The 17,458-nt window shown below is 42.1% G+C and overlaps 1 protein-coding gene across 2 annotated transcripts in view; it reads left to right on the top strand.

Annotated features, from left to right (window-relative positions):
• KAT14 (lysine acetyltransferase 14) overlaps positions 1-17,458 on the top strand; it is a 56,507-nt gene that overhangs the window by 8,114 nt on the left and 30,935 nt on the right. The window contains exons 3-6 of one of the 2 annotated variants that reach the window (XM_077486003.1): positions 2,435-2,556; positions 4,588-4,733; positions 11,711-12,130; positions 13,384-13,931. In XM_077486003.1, coding sequence (XP_077342129.1) covers positions 2,435-2,556; positions 4,588-4,733; positions 11,711-12,130; positions 13,384-13,931 — 1,236 coding nt within the window. The remainder of the gene's footprint in view (positions 1-2,434; positions 2,557-4,587; positions 4,734-11,710; positions 12,131-13,383; positions 13,932-17,458) is intronic. The other variant, XM_077486004.1, reaches the window with a different exon arrangement.

Genomic DNA, 17,458 nt, shown 5'->3' on the forward strand with positions numbered 1-17,458 from the left:
GGCTCCTGTAATCTTCTGCACGTAGGGTGGGTGAGAACTGTAAGGCTCCAATCACATGACCACGTCACCCAAGTCCTATGATTTCCATTTTGACTTTGATGTGACTTTTGGTGTGACTTTGATCCGAGGCTCTACTTTCTCTGGACCAACGTCGCATCAAAAGTTACACCAATATAGTGCCGACACCTTTTCAAAGTGTTGTCACTGTAACCAGTTGCCTACTGGGCACTTTCACCCCCTTCCTGGCCAGGCAAGTTCTCAGCTTTCAGCGCTGTTGCACTTTGAATGACAATTGTGTGCTCAAGCAACCCTGTACCCAAACTAAATTTTATCCTTCTTTTTTTTGAGACCGAGCTTTCTTTTGGTGGTATTTAATACCAAAAAATGTTAAAAACAAAATAAAAAATGTTTTTTTTTTCTTAGTTTCTATTATAAAATTTTGTAAACAAGTAATTTTTCTCCTTCACCGATGAGGCGGCATTAATTGGCACAGATTGGCAGTACTGTTGGGGCTGCACTGATAATTAGGACACTAATGATCAGAGCCCTGGTTTTCAGGGCAGAGGTCCCCTCTGTGGATTTGCTGATTTGTCAGCGCGAGGAGAGGATTGCCGATTACCAGCAAATCCTGTTTACGTTGTGATCAGCTGTGATTTGGCACAGCTGATCTTATGGTAAAGAGCTGCTGTGATTGGCTCTTTACCCCGATATGCACTCGGAGGCAATGATCACAGATCATTGCCGAGGCACACTGGCAGCGCGAGCACGGGAGGACCGAATTTGACAGCTGTAGCCATCATTCGGCTATAGAGCAGTCGCAAAGAGATTAAGTCGCACCGATTTGAACAGGTGCCATTGAAAAGAATGGGCTGCAACTTGTCATCTGTCTTTGATGTCCAAAGTCACATGACCAGTCGCACGAGTGTGAATGAAGCCTAAGCCAACTAAGGACTACAGTGTTGTTCATCTAATACTTCCTGAGAGGAGGAGGTTGCAGAGCGGTGTTATTGGTGCGTTTTTGCTCTTTTATTGTCCAATCACAGGTCGTGTGGGTCTTGTTCAACTGCAGTGTGGTCTGCAGAGAGGCCTCAACGTGTAGGGCTTGGCTGGATGCAAGGATCCTGTGTGTTATCTAAGAAATGCAATAGATTTTTGTTCATCTAGCAACTTAAAAACGGAAAACTGCTCACACTGAAATTAAAGCGGGGTTCCACCCACATTTTTGATTTTTTTTTTTTTTTTTTTTTTTTTTTAAATAACTCTTACTCTTGCATAATGCATATCTAGCAATTCTTACTCCTTGTTGTTAACGCGGCCTTTATGATTATTTTATTGTAAAAAATACTTTTTGATTTTGCCTTCTTGGGGATTCCCATCTTACTTGTGGGCAGGAGAAGCCCACAAACATATTCTTCCGGGATACGGCGCTGCTGTATTCTATTCCCAGCATGCACCGCCCGTTTTCGCACATGCGCAGTAACAGCACGTAGCGGCGCTGGAAACCACACAGGTTGCAATCACAATGCGTGTCGTCGGAAGTGCCCACCCCATTGTTATGGCAATCTAGCCCCCAGCGATGCCCACTGACTCCTGGGAAATGATGACGCATCTCCCAGGAGCAGTAGCGAGCAGAGGCGCTGCGGTGAGGAAGGGGAAGATTAGAAGGGACCACATAGCAACAAGCATTAAAAGGTAAGTAAAAAAAATAAAAATGTATCCAAATGTCGTTAAGTTGACATTACTGTGCAGCATATAACCTATTTTTATGAGTAGCGCTCCTCTTTATTTAGAGACTATGTGATTTTATCGGTCTCCCACAGCACTAAGTGCTTGAGGCTGGGTTCACATATGAGCACGCAGCGGCTCACAGCAGGAGTCCGGTGCGTCCTCGTTCACTGTTTCAGGTCCGATATCAGTCCAAATTTTTGGCTGAATTAGCACCTTAAATGGACCAAAATACGCGCAGGGCTCCAATTCAAATCCATAGAGAGCCGGTCACAATCTCCTGCTGTGCTAATTGGATGCATTTGCACTAGTGTGAACCAAGCCTTAGCCATGCTGTTGTAGGGGCATGGCACTACAATATCCGGACTAACAGCTACTGGTGCATTAAGGGGTGACATGTAAATGGAATCGAATTATATCGTTTTTAGGTTTAGCTTTAATTTGGCTCCAAGAATGACCTGACCGACTCCTGAATTCTGAATTTTCCCACCCCATAGTAATAGAATGTATTTTTCATTCCGTTATCTAGTTAGTTTGTACTACTCCTTCCTTCTCCATCCTTCCTTCTCCATCCTTCCTTCTCTATCCTTCCTTCTTCATCTTTTTCTTCTGAGCGTTTATTCCTAAAATAACTCCTATTGGTGGTTATCTAGCAAATAAACTGATCAGCACACCAAATGGTCTGAATGATATGATTCTCATATTTCAGGTGGTTATGCTGGCCATGTACAACCTGTCCCTGGAAGGATCTGGCCGCCAGGGTTACTTTAGATGGAAGGAAGACATCTGCTCATTTATAGAGAAACAATGGACCTTCTTACTGGGGAGCAGGTGAGAATTTGAAATGTGTATATGTGTACTGATAATGTGTACTAACTAGGCTAGTTTTCAGTTTTGTGGGTAGATATACTGTTATCAATTGTATATCTGAAGCCAAAACTGATGGCAGTTATTTATTTTTATTTTTTCTTGCCGCATCTGCTTATTATGAAGATTCCCCTCACTTCCTGTCCTGTAGACTCAACAGGAAGTGAGAAGATATCTTTCCACTGTGGGGGAAACTTCCTCATAGGCCGCATTCGCACCTGTCACGTTTTTAAATGTTTTTTTTTTTTGGAGGGGTTGTATGCGTGTTTTTAAATCGTTTGAGCTTTGCCATTTTTGTTTTTATTAGCCAATAGAGAAAAATATAATCCGTTTCTTCAATTGTTGCTGTGTTTTTCTGCTTTTTCATCTGCTATTATTTAATAATAATAATAATAATAATAATTATTATTTATTTAGTTTTGTCCTGTTTTTTTGTAGGGCTTACTTTTATTTGATTATATTTATATAATGTGTGTGTGTGTGTGTGTGTGTGTGTGTGTGTGTGTGTGTGTGTGTGTAAATTATAATATTTTTATTTATATCAATTTAATTTTTTTAAGGTTAGGGGTTTTTAACTTAATTTAATATTATTTTTATTTCATTATTGCATGTGAGCAATAAAAAGCTCACAAAACGTGCAACAAAATACGCTAAAACACTCAACACAACTTGAGTGAAGCATTTCCAAGCATTTCTATAGAACCAATCTGCCCAATTTGAGTTACAAAAATACTTCAGACCCTTTTTGAGCTTCAGGCGACGTGTAGTGCAGATGTGAACCATCTCCACAGAGAATAATTGATTTATTTTTATTTTTTTCTCCTTCAGTGTTTTGGAGTTTTAAGCTTGGTGTGAATGAGGCATTAAAGGTGCTTCGGGTACATCTACCTGTGACTTTAATAAATTTTAATACAACTTCTGGTAATATTCATGTGATTCACAATCCTAAAGTTTGAGTTTTTTTTTAAATGTCAATCAAACCATTTTTAAGTATCTTACTTTGTTTAATTACATTAAGTATTTTTGTATGGCTTTTCATCTTGAAGATGTGTGTGTGTGTGTGTGTGTGTGTGTATATAATATATACACATACACCTAAACAGAACTTTATGGTATCCCATCCTTCCAGCCGGAGCTCCCTTTTTGTTTAAAGAATGTCATCCAAAACCCCATTTATAAGAAGCCTTTTTAAAATCTTCTGCAGCCAGTGATGGCTATGCACGGAGCAGGCATTGGGACCAGCACCCCCTAGTGCCTTGGGAGGAGGTGCTGTCTTTATTTCAGGCTGCACATGCTCAGTGTGTACTCTGTCGCCTCCTGTTGCCTAAAGTGTGCTCAGTGCCTGTGACCAGAGAGTGCCCAGAGAGTGACCAGAGAGTGTACACACTGCCACATTTGCACCCCAAAAGAACAGGTCAGTTAGTCCAGCCAGTGGGCTGAACAGAAAATAAATAAAAACGATTCCTCCACCCGCACAACAGTAGTTTCCTGTAACACATTGTACTGCTAAGCATTCCTCAGTTAATATATACTATATTACCAAAAGTATTGGGACACCTGCCTTTTACACACCCACAAACTTTACTGGCATCCCAGTCTTCTTCCATAGGGTTCAATATTGAGTTGGCCCACCTTTTGCAGCTATAACCTCTTCAACTCTTCTGGGAAGGCTGTCCACAAGGTTTAGGAGTGTCTGGGAATGTCTGACCATTCTTCCAGAAGTGAATTTGTGATGTCAGGCACTGATGTGGACGAGAAGGTCTGACTCGCAATCTCTGCTTTAATTCTTCCCAGAGGTGTTGTTCTATTGGGTTGAGGTCAGGACTCAGTGCAGGCCAGTCAAGTTCCTCTACCCCAAACTCATTCATCTTTGTCTTTATGGACCTGTATTAGTATTTGTGCATATTGTTTCCTTCTGATTTACTTGCTTTACTAGTATAACAGGAGGTGTGTTGGGTGTGTACACTGGAGAAATGTCCATGCATTTGTTTATAGAAAGAAGACTTCTACCTGGTGGAGCACAGTTGCGGGATGTCTGTCTGTGGGAAGCCCCATGTTCTTCCGGTCTGGAGCTCAGGAGTTTGGAGAGCCAGGGTGGTGGAAGCTCGTTCACAACAAACCTCCAGCCATGAGACCTGAGGGTGAGGTGTATTCTCTTATTTTTCAGGAGTTACAAGGTATGGTATGCTCTAAAAGTATGCCTGTATAGCCACTTTGTGGCCAGAACCAATATTCAGCCTGGCAATTGCCACAACCACTGAGAACCCTGTTATAGGAAATTATAACCAACCCTGTACTTCAAGTTGGTTGTGGCACTTCATACATTACGCAGCCCAACAAAGAAAAAATTGCTTTGCTTTTTAGACCTGTTCTTGGGATTATTTGAAGCACTGATTCAGAAAATGGCATTGGCTAGAGTGGATCAGCTCTAGTTTCTTAGATATGGTCGAATATATAATTTTTATTTATTTTTTTTAGTCACTTTTTGGAAGAATCTTGCTTTCAGTTGTTCTTCTGTTACCTAGTTTGTGTTTTTGTGTTTCTGATGGCGGCATGACGCTTGATATATAAACAGAAAAGTCATTGCTACTACCCATATACCACATAGCAGAGCTCCCATTTGCTGATCCACGCTCTGGTTGTTTCTCTTAAAATTTCTTAATTTTATTGAATAGTCACAGTGAAGAAAGGCAGATTAAGCCAGTTGACGCGTTTCCGCCTATAAGGCCTTAGCCATAACCACCATGACGGTTGATGTGTACTTGCAGGTGTGGGGGGACCGACATTTGTTTTCCACTAAATACAGATGGTACGAGTATCTGTAATTTACCGTATATATTGGGCAGCATGTCCATCCTTTCTGTCTTAAGAGGTGAGTTGGCATCCTTGTTCCCTTACCGATCACGGGTGACGTTATTAATATATTGGTGCAGTATGTCCATCTATCCTGCTTAAACACAAGACAATGCTGTTGAAATAAATATATTTTTTCATATTCCATAACATACATGGATAGTTGATGGCATTTTTTTTACCCTATGTCCGCCTGACAGACTTTTTTTGTGTGTGCTATTTTTCAAGTGGTCAGAAATGTATTCTTCAATTGGCATACCCACTGTCTTGATGAAACCACTCCATTGTGAAACGGGTTGACGTTAAATCTGGATTTGGAGAAGCCTGCTGTACAACTAGGTGTTGCATATTCATATACAATTTATTATATTGGTCTATATGCTTCCCTGTCCAGTAATGTGTATTGTCTGTATGCTTTTATAAGAATTGGGGGATAATATCCCCACAATTTTAATGAGACTTCAATAAACTGTTAATTTTTGTAACATCTGTGTCCCACATTGTGCCAATAAAGTCTGTTATATGTAAGGGGGGAGGGTGCACAATTTAGCAGTCATCGTGAGAGTCTTTATGTACTCAAAACTGTAAATTTACATCGGAATCATTGGATTCTAAAGTGTAGGCTACCTATATTATAGTTATGATTGCATAGGAGGTGTGTGTATAGTGCCACCCGTATTGTTTCACTTTTGCAGATCCTGCACCATAGAGGTTATGACTACTTCACGATGGTGCTGCCTGAATATCTCATGCATTTTGCTATATTTATATTCAGATTTTTGATGGGCAACCAAAGTGGAAGGGTGGTACATGGCAATGTTTTTAACTCCTGTCCTCAAGTACCCCCAACAGGTCATGTTGTCAGGATTTCCCTGAGATGAAACAGCTGTGGTTATTACCAAGTAGGGGTTCAACAGATCAAAAAAATGATCAGATCGGATCATTTTTCGGATCAGAAAATAATAACTGAATTTGCAAAAACCTGTGAAAATTCCACCACCATATAGTCCCCACTGTAATATACACAATCTCCCCCACTGTAATAATGGCTGAGTATGGCTGGGTACGGCTAAGCATGGCTGAGTATTGCAGAGTATGTCTGGGTATCGTAGAGTATTGGCGGGATGGCTGCTTCCATCCGATCTCTCCCCTCCACTGTACAGATTAGTACTGAGAGGGGAGAGAGAAACCGGCGTCATGACATGACGCCGGTTTGTTTATAAGTGATCGCTCCGTCGGAGCGATCACATTGTAAACGGCCTGGGTGTAGAAAGATGGGCGCTGCTTCGGAGCAAGGCCGAAGCCGCTGCCTTTTCTAAGGCCGAGACCACGGATCGCGGCATGTGCCGATCCAAGCGGGGTGACCCGTTCGGATCACAGATCGGTGACGATCCGTTGCACCCCTATTTCTAAGACCGTGACACTGATCAAATCACCTGTGAAAAATAATGTAGGAAGCCTGAAAATGTGACCTGTTGGGGGTACTTGAGGACCGTAGTTTAGAAACATTGGTATATGGCATTTATGCTGTATCTAGAAAAATAGAACTGATAGGGAATAAAAGGGCTGTTTTTGGAATCAGCGGGTGAAATATATACAGGAACAGGTCTAACACTCGAGGAACCAAAATGTGTGTTGGTCTGTGTATCTGATCATTGTAAGCAGTACAAAAATAAATCGCATCATGTTGAATACATTTTTGTTTTTTTTCGCAAGATTAAGATAAAAAAAGATGAATACACTTGCAGTGGTTGAACATATAAGCCACTCTTGTCTGAATTTTGAAACTTCCTTTAGCGTCATTTAACATATTTATTGGTGGTGATCGACTGTTTGCAGTTTAACCAACCAAGACTAGTGCATTGTGTCCAATTAAGAGCTGAACTCCAGGCAAACCGCTAAATACGCAAGTTAAATCCATATAAGTGTTGTTTGTTTTACCTGACAAAGGACCTGTATTTCTCTTCATTCAGTCATGAGATTTGCACAGCTTTGACACTTGAATTTAATATGTTACCGTTACACAACACAGATCTTGTCCCTCCTCTGGCCTGTGACTGGACAGTGAAAGGAGAAGCAGCAGGCTGATAAGCTCATCTCTTTGTCATGCTGCTCCCTCCTCCTATCATGCTCCTTGGTAGCACATCGGCACTGCAGTACAATTCTTCGGCTTCTTTTGCTGCTTTTCTCTCTCCCGATCTGAGCTTTTCTGTGCAGATGATTACGAGAGCCTAATACCAAGTCACATTCAGGTACATACAGTGCTTGCATTTAGGAAATATGGGTAATGATGTGTTCATCACTATAGAGCTGCATTGACTTTTTATTTATTTTTTATAACTGGAATATAGCATTAAAGGGTTACTAAACCCTCTTTTTTTTTTTTTATAACATATATCATACTTTCCTCTGCTGTGCAGTTGGTTTTGCACAGTGGCCCTGATCCTCCTCTTCTGGGATCCCACAGCGGCGCTCGTGGCTCCTCCTCTTCTCGAGTGCCCTGTCAGAGAAGCACTCTCCTTCAGGACACCCATGCGGGGGCACTAATGACACAGACAGCAGGTCTAGGCCCCACCCACATCATTGGACTTGATTTACAGCAATGGGAGCCAATGGCTGCGCTGCTTTCAATCTATCCTATCATAACACGAGACAACGACTAGGGCTGTTGTGCTCGTTCCCGCTGTGGGAATTGCAGGGCTCAGGTAAGTAAAAGGGTGGCTGGGGCTGCTGCATGAATTGAGGTTTTTCACCTTAATGCATAGAATGCATTAAGGTGAAAAACCTTGAGGGTTTACAACCTCTTTAAAATGTTATTAAACCCAAAAGTAAACATTTTATTATATTGCAGCTTACCAATTCTTAGAAGTGACGGCTGCATTAACCTTCCTTTTTAGGCTTGCTTTCTCCTATGGTAACCTAGTGATCTGGCCAGTAACCCTGTCTTTTTACAAAAGAACAAGCTCTCCTACAGACATATTTTAAAAGGATGGGACAAACCCTTTACCACCGACAGGGGCACTTTCAATGAACAGCTTTTATTTATTTATGTAAAACCTTTATCTCCAGAAGAAAAATGTTTGCTGTAATTGCTTATAAAGCGAAAGCTGGCATTTGGCTTCAGTTTGTTAGTGTATTTAAATCTGCTAGTTCATTTAACAGTCCCCTCCCCCCCAGACTAACACTGCTGCTGTCTGTTGTGCTCCTTCATCCAGAGTGGAGGCACTCTTAATACAGAAGGTGGGTTACTGTACAGGTCACCAGGGGAAAACAGAAGGGGGGGGGGGGGAATGAATGCAGCCATCACATCTAATGAATGGTAAGCTGCAATACATTACGTTTTATTTTTGTGCTTAATATCACTTTCTGCTGAGGCCAATTTTGACTTTAGATGTAAAAATCAACATTGTTTTTTGCTAGAAAATCACTTGGAACCCTCAAACATTATCTGAAAGTAACGGCAGTGGAGAACTAAATGGTGGCTTTTGAACTTATTTTATGTTGCAGGATATTTGCACAGCGGTTTATCAAACACAAAATTTCAGGATCACTAACACGCAAATTCATTTATTGCACACAAACTTAATATGAAACCCACTTTTTGGTAAAATATAAAGGAGGTTAAGCTGAGTAAATAGATACCTTACATGTAATGCTTTAAAATTGCGCACATCTGTGGAATGGTGACACACTACGGTACATTCATTTATCCATGGGTGACACTTTAAAAAGCCTTTACAGTTTACCAGTAGAGTTAAAGCGGAACTTCACCTAAAAGGGGAAGTTCTGCTTCTATACAGTGCCTTGAAATTTTCCACATTTTTGTGTTACAACAAAAAACATAAATGTATTTTATTGGGATTTTACTTGATAGACCAACACAAAGTGGCACATAATTGTGAAGTGGAAAGAAAATGATAAATGGTTTTCAATTTTTTTTACAAATATGTGAAAAGTGTGGCGTGCATTTGTATTCAGCATCCCTTGTAGATTCACCTTTCTCTGCAATTACAGCTGCAAGTCTTTTTGGGGATGTCCCTAGTGCTTTGCGCATCTACATCTTTTTGCCCATTCTTCTTTGCAAAATAGCTCAAGCTCTGTCAGATTGGATGGAGAGCATCTGTGAACAGCAATTTTCAAGTCCTGCCACAGATTTTCATTTGGATTTAGGTTTGGGCTTTGACTTGGCCATTCTAACACATGAGTATGCTTTGATCTAAACCAGGGGTCTCAAACTGGTGGCCCTCCATCTGTTGTGAAGCTACAAGTCCTATCATGCCTCTGCCTGTGGGAATCATGCTTGTAATAGTCAGCCTTGCAATGCCTCATAGGACTTGTCGTTTTGCAACAGCTGGAGGGCCCCCCAGTTTCAGACCCCTGATCTAAACCATTCCATTGTAGCTCTGGCTGTATGTTTAGGGTGGTTGTCCTGCTGGAAGGTGAACCTTTGCCCCAGTCTCCAGTCTTTTTTTCCAGACTCTTAACAGGTTTTCTTCTAAGATTACCCTGGATTTGGCTCCATCCGTCTTCCCATCAACTTTGACTAGCTTCTCTGCCCCTGCTGAAGAAAAGAATCCCCACAACATGATGCTGCCACCACCATGTATCACGGTGGGGATGGTGTGTTCAGGGTGAGGTGCAGTGTTAGTTTTCTACCACAGAGCGTTTTACATTTAGGCCAAAAAGCGAAATATTGGTCTCATCTGACCAGAGCACCTTCTTCCACGTGTTTTCTGTGTCCTCCCACATGGCTTTTCGCAAACTGCAAACAGGACTTTTTATGGCTTTTCTTTCAACAATGACTTTCTCCTTTCCACACTTCTATAAAGGCCAGATTTGTGGAGTGGAATCCCGTTGACAGAGTCTCCTCCCTGAGCTCTGGATTTCTGCAGCTTCTCCAGAGTTACCATGGGCCTCTTGGGTGCTTCTCTGATTATTGCTCTCCTTGCCCGGCCTGTCAGTTTAGGTGGACGGCCATTTCTTGCTAGGTTTGCAGTTGTGCCATATTCCCATTTTCGAATGATGGATTGAACAGTGCTCCATGAAATGTTCAAAGCTTGAGAAATTTTTATTTATTTTTTTTATAACATAACCCTGCTTTAAACTTCTCCATAACTTTTATCCCTGACCTGTCTGGTGGGTTCATTGGCCTTCATGATGCGGTTTGTTCACTGAGGCTCTCTAACAAACTTCTGAGGGCTTCACAGAACAGCTGTATTTATACTGAGATTAAATTACACACAGGTGGACTCTATTTACTAATTAGGTGACTTCTAAAGGCCAGTGGTTCCACTAGATTTTAGTTAGGGGTATCATTTTCCTTTCACTTCACAATTATGTGCCACTCTGTGTTGGTCTATCACATAAAAGACCAATAAAATTAAATGTAATGCTTTTGGTTGTAACATGACAAAATGTAGAAAATTTCAAGGGCTAGGAATACTTTTTTCAAGCCACTGTACATCCACACCCTTCCACTGCCACACTGGTTTTGACAGGTACTCTCTCCCACTTTCGGTCAGATGCGCCCGACGATCCCTGCAGCCTTCTGGGACACATTACAGGTTTCTGTGTACTTGTCTCAATTTGCGGCAATAGCTCACATGTGTGGTGCAATCATTGTTTACATATGTGTGTGGGACTTACATGCGCATTGGCACATGAGCATGGCAGGGCACTTTCATTTAAATATATATATATTTTTTTAATTAAACTTTATTGCTGTCACAAGGGATGAACAACAACCCTTGTGATGTCATGGACAGTGGCAGGTACTCTATGGAGAGATCTGGGGCTTATTAAACCCCAGATCTCTTCTCTGCCTTATAAAACCTCCAGATGAAATCAAGCCAGGAATGGCTAGTATATACATAACTAGAATTGACTAAATCCCCGTCACTTTTGATTTCTTAGGTCACTCTTCGGTGTCTTTCTGAGACAGGTCGCATTGGTTCAGCGTAGATCAGGAGAGCCCGGGAAAGGAGACGGTGGGAGGAGGGGGCCCCTTTCCGCACCCTGTAAAAGTGATCGGGCAGTTATAGAGCTGCTCAGGTGACGTTTACAAGAAAAAGAATCGCTGGTTGCAAATTTTGATACCAGGGTCATAGCTGCGGAAGCGGCCAGGATCCTAGTATATAATCCCTTCCACCTGAAGATGTACAGGTACATCCTAAGGGCTGGAAGTGGTTACCTTAATAACTATATAATCGTTACCTGCACACAGTTCATAAATATGTCATAGATATGTTGTGCTTTGTTACTCCAGCACCTGGCAAGTCTAACCTGGACCAAGTGATTACAGTGGAGGGCCTACGGAAGAGATCTAGAGGAAACCCAGTGGAGTTGGCCATAGAACTCAAAGAGAAGCGATTGCGTACACAAGAAGCAAAGGACATCAGGAAAGCACAGAAAGAGGCCAGCAGCTTTGGTGATCGGAGCACATCATCCACCCCGGTGAAGTTTTCAAGCCGGAACCGCAGACCAGATTTTGTGCTAGAGAGAGGGGAAGTAATAGACTTTTCATCTATGAGCTCTTCTGATCGGACACCCATGACTAGTCCTTCTCCTTCTCCATCTTTGGATTTTTCAGCTCCTGGAACACCAGCATCTCACTCTGCTACACCCAGCCTGCTGTCGGAGGCTGATCTAATCCCTGATGTCATGCCACCCCAAGCATTGTTCCATGGTTAGTGCTTCTTAATTGGCTTTACTGTAGATACCGTGCTTAAATATATTGGAAATCTCTGTGACCAGTGAGCTGAGAATTTCCCTCAATGAAAATTGCTGTGTTTACTACCTACTTACACAAAATCAGCAGTTCTGAAATTGTGTCCTTTTTGGGGAGCTTGAGCAATAAAGTAAAGAAAATAGTTTTGGCTAAAGCATTTGCAGGGAACTTGTTTCCTTCTAGATGTCTTCCATTCTTATGTCATTCTAGCCTTTGACAGCTTCTGTCATTTCTGGGCTTCCGACCTTAGATGGTCCAGTGCCTTCCAATGATGAGCTTTTCTTTAAGTAGATCTAAACCTTAACATGATGACATTTAGTTTGCCAAAGCAGCGTATTTAATGCACAACAGTAATGCTAAACTTCACAACCAGGTATGTGACACCACTATTTCTATTTCCGGTTTTGCAGTATCCTGTGTCAACTGCTTCCTCATTGGAGAGCAAGCTCACACTGCTAAGTCATGGTCCAAAAACAGGCAGATAACAAAGTAAGTGTGGAGTTGAAACAAGTCTGGCAAGATGGTGTTTCCAAAATAATTTTTAAATTTTTTTTTTTTTACCTTAATGCATTAAGGTAAAAAAATCTTCTCCATGCAGACCCCCCCCCCCCCTCCAAATACTTACCTGAGCCCCATCTAGGTCGATTGATGTGCACGAGAGAAGTGGCTCTCTCCCTCCTCATTGGACAGAGGCAACAGTGGGAGCCATTAGCTCCTGTTGCTGTCAATCGCAGCCAGTGAGGGTGCTGGGCCCAGCCATGCTGTGTCAATGGACTGGATTGAGCCCGCACGAGTCCCTCAAGAGCAAGTAGCTTGCTATGGAGGGCACTTAGCATGGGTGTGGAGCCAGGAGTGCTGGCAAGGGACCCCAGAAGAAGATGATCAGGGTTGCTATGTGAAAAACTATTGGACAGAGCGGGTAAGTATGACATATTTGTTGTATGTTGTGTTTTTTTTATTTTTTTTAACTATTGCTTTTAGAAGCACTTTAAACAGTTGACGCGTGTATTTAACTGTGGATTTAGAAATTTGCCTGGAGTTCTGCCTTAGGAATTCTCTGTAATGCCCCAGTGGTTTAAATGTTGATCTAATATTCTCCACCTTAAAGATATTCAAGATATACAGGCATGGGCACAGTGTTATTCAAGTTTTTTGCCACATTCTTCTGTGTTTTTATGTTTTTCATTTGTGTTCTTGTGCTCCCTTTTCAGATGATGAAGAAATGGATGCTGATGGTGTCATTGATCCCGGGATTGAATACATTCCTTCTCCAAATGCTACTCATTCTACTCCTATTAGTCGAAAGAACTACAAGTCATCTGTCCATGTGAAACAAGAAATAGAGAGTGAGGAAGAGAAAATGGAACGGTTAGAGGGTGAACTGCATGGGGGTCCCTCCATTGAGAGAATGCAGGACAAGAGGAGACCACAACCGATTGAGAGAAACAGAAGTAGAAGCTCTCAGCACCACCCTATGAGCTTGTATGAAGAAAAGCTGCTGTTAAAACGCCTTGAGGCTTGTCCTAATGCTGTAGCTGTGACTCCAGAGGCCAGGAGGCTCAGGCAAAGACTGCTGGTGCGCAAGGCCAAGCGAGAAAGGGGTCTTCCGATTTTTGACCTGGGCCAGGCAGTGAATGCAGCTCTGTCACTGGTTGGAGGAGTATATGGAGCTAGAGAAGGCTCTGTTTCTAGGCCATTACCCTCTGGTCAGGAGTACACCCGGACAAGCAAAGACATGAGAATACTGGATAGATACCAAGTAAGTTCCATCCAGGTTTAAACTGAAGTTGCAAAATCTATCAATGCTTGTCTTCTTATAGAAACTTATTATAGAAAACGCTCAGATGTGTAAGCTGAATAGATTTGCTGCTTCTTTAATCTCACTTTAAACAGAATTTCAAGGCTCATTTATTTATTTATTTTTAAAGTGCAAACATGTTATACTTACCTGCTCTGTGCAGTGTGCTCTTGCACAGAGCAGCCCTGATCCTCTTTTTCAGGTCCCATGTTGGCACTCCTGGCTCCTCCTCTTTATCCAGGGCCATCAATAGCAAGCCGCTTGCTTTGGGGGCACTGGTGGATGCTCGCTCCCAAGCCCTGCTCTGTGTCCATAGAGGACCTGGATCTGATGTCGGCAGACTCAGAACTGTCACTCAAGTCATATTCTGTAATATTTCTATTTGCTCTTCCCACAGAAGTTACATAAAAGGTTAAAGTAGTTCTAAACTCTGTTACACCACTTGTACCTACAGGCAAGCCTGTAGTAAGGCTTACCCGTAGGTACTGTGAAAATCTCCTAAACTTGCACAGTTTAGGAGATATTCAGAGTACATGCAGCCGATGACATCAGCTATCGGACATTCAAAGCCTGTGCCGGAAACAACGGCTCCCGCACGCATACGCAGCAATGACTTCACCACGCCCCCGGGCCACTCATGTAGTCAGAGGCCATGAACCCGGAAGGAAGAGTGGGTGAAGGGCTTCAATCTAAAGTAAGTTTCTCATAATGTACTAGTATGCGATGCATACTAGCACATCATGACATTGCCTTGCAAGGGATGTTTTTTTATTTTTTTTGCCACCAGCGGATTACAACCACTTTAACCACTTCCCACCCGGCCAATGTACATATACGGCCGGGTGGGAGCCGTCTACTTCTGATAGGACGTTCAGGAACGTCCTTCAGAAGGAGGGGGATCGCGCACGCGCGTGCCCGCGCAGCGCCGCGATCCCGATGTGCTTGTGTTGCCCGGACACGGCGCATCTGGGATCGGCAGGAGGGCTCTGTGATTGGCCCTCCTGATCACATGATGGCCGTGTCCAATCATGGCCATCATGTGATGTAAACAAACAGCCGGTTGCTAGGCAATCGGCTCTCCTCTCCTCACACAGAAGTCATCGCTGAGGAGAGCAGATCGCTGCAGCCGGCTGGTGATCAGTGAGTATGAGCTGTTTTTACAGCTTTTTACTAACTGATCACCAGTCTAGTGTAATACACATATCACCACACAGTGTAAACACACATGTCACCACACATGTCCCCAAATAAAAAAACACATGTCCCCCACATATGTCCCACTAAAATCACATGTCCCAATGATTATCTGCACACATATGTAGGTGATCACCTGCACACATCTGTACATAATCATTTGCGTACATATGTCCGTGATCACACAAACCAATTATTATACACTTAACAGAATTTTTTTTTACCAAAAACATGTAGCAGAATACATTTTGGCTTAAATTTATGACAAAATTTGATTTTATTGGATTTCTTTAAAAATAGAAAAAAGAAAATATTGTTTTTTTTTCAAATTTCCGCTTTTTTTGCGCTTATATCGCAAAAAATAAAAAACCGAGTCGTGAATAAATACCACCAAAATAAAACTCTATTTGTGCGAAAAAAATGATAAAAATTTCATTTGGGTACAGTGTAGCATGACCGCGCAATTGTCATTGAAAGTGCGAGAGCGATGAAAGCTGAAAATCGGGCTGGGAAGGAAGGAGGGCGAAAGTGCCCTGTATTGTAGTGGTTAAGTAGCGGGATAAAGGTGAGGGATGGAGGAGCTGGATCAGCATAGACAGTAATTTTTTAGCGCTCCCAGAAGGGGAGAGGGCTATGATGTACAAGTATAGAGAAGGCTATGGTAGGAAATTTTCTAGCAAGATCAAAAGTATATTGCAAGTAAATAAACAGTTATAGAAAGAAAAAACATTGCAAGTAAGTATTTAAAATATTTTGTGTGTTTTTTTTTACCTGAAGTTTTTGTTGGTGACAGGATCTCCTTAAAAGAAGAATTCCAAGTGTGGAAATTTTTCCTAAATTATATTGGTCCAGCTTGAACCAATGTGGCCATGCATTTACCATACCTGAGGGGTCTCATTAGAAGCTGGAAATCACTGTAGTAGAAACTGCTACTACAATGATCTCCTCTCATTTCTGGATCCTGTGTTTAGCGGCTGTCCTGCTGCGTTCTGAACACAGGAGATCAGCCGTTCCGCACGGGTGCCATTCAGAGATCATTTTGCATTTTTTTTTTCAATGACTACTAAGTGTTTTCTGATTGGACTCTGAAGGTGGGATGGTGACATCACTCTCCACCTCATCCAATCAGAGAGCACTTTGCATTCCTTGAGAGCGGCCAACCTCTTCTGTTCACAATGCACTAGAGCAAAAGCTCGGCACGGAACCTTGGAAGTGGAGATTACTGGAGAAGTAGTGTCTACTACAGTCATTTTGAGCTCCTAGAGGGCATCCCAAATATATGGTACGGTATATATAGGTACATATGTCAAACCTGGACCAATAAAAAAATTTCCATACCTAGAACTCTTCTTTAAACACTTAAGGATTTTCCCCCTTAAGGACCGGGTCATTTTTGTCGATACGATACTGCGTCGCTTTAACTGACAATTGCGGGGTTGCGCGATGATGTACCCAAACAAAATTGACTGGGTTTTTCCCCACAAATTGAACTTTATTTTGGTAGTATTTGATCACCTCTGCGGTTTTTATTTTTGTGCTATAAACAAAAAAAGAACAATTTTGAAAAAAAAGCAATATCTTTTACTATTTGCAATATTAAAAAAAAAAAAATGTCTTCCCCAGTTTAGGCCGATATGTATTCTACATATTTTTGGTAAAAAAAAAAAAAAAAAAAAAGGGAGCATTAAGCGTATATTGATTGGTTTGCGCAAAATTTATAGCGTCTACAAAATAGGGAATATATTTACGGCATTTTTATTATAATTTTTTTTTTTTTTTTACTAGTAACGGTGGTGATCTGCCATTTTTAGCAGGATTGCGGCAGACAGATCGGACACTTTTGACACGCTTTTTATTTTTTATTTTTTGGGGGGGCTATTGACATTGAAAAAAGCCACTGATTACTGTATAAATGTCATTGGCAAGGAAGGGGTTAACACGAAGAAGGGGTTAAATGTGTGTCCTAGGGAGTGATTCTAACTGGGGGGATGGGACTGCCTGGAGGAAGAGAACAATCGCTGTTGATACTTAGTATGAACAGGAGATCTGTCTCCTCTCTGCTCCTGACAGAACAGAGATCTGTCGGTTTACATTGACAGATCTCCATTCTGTCTCTCTCAGGAGCGATCGCCGGGCACGCGCATCGGCTCCGGCGCACGTGCGCCATCTTGTGGTCTTAAGGCGGCCGACGTAAAGCTACGGTGATTTGTCCAGGGGAGCCAACCTGCTGCAGTATAACTGAGGCTGGTCCTCTAGTGGTTAAAGTGGAACTTTGGTCAGAAAATTAAGTCCTG

The sequence above is a fragment of the Lithobates pipiens genome, unplaced genomic scaffold (genome assembly GCF_037356315.1).
Source record: "Lithobates pipiens isolate NorthernLeopardFrog02 unplaced genomic scaffold, aLitPip1_a1.2 Scaffold_18, whole genome shotgun sequence".
Lineage (NCBI taxonomy): Eukaryota > Metazoa > Chordata > Amphibia > Anura > Ranidae > Lithobates > Lithobates pipiens.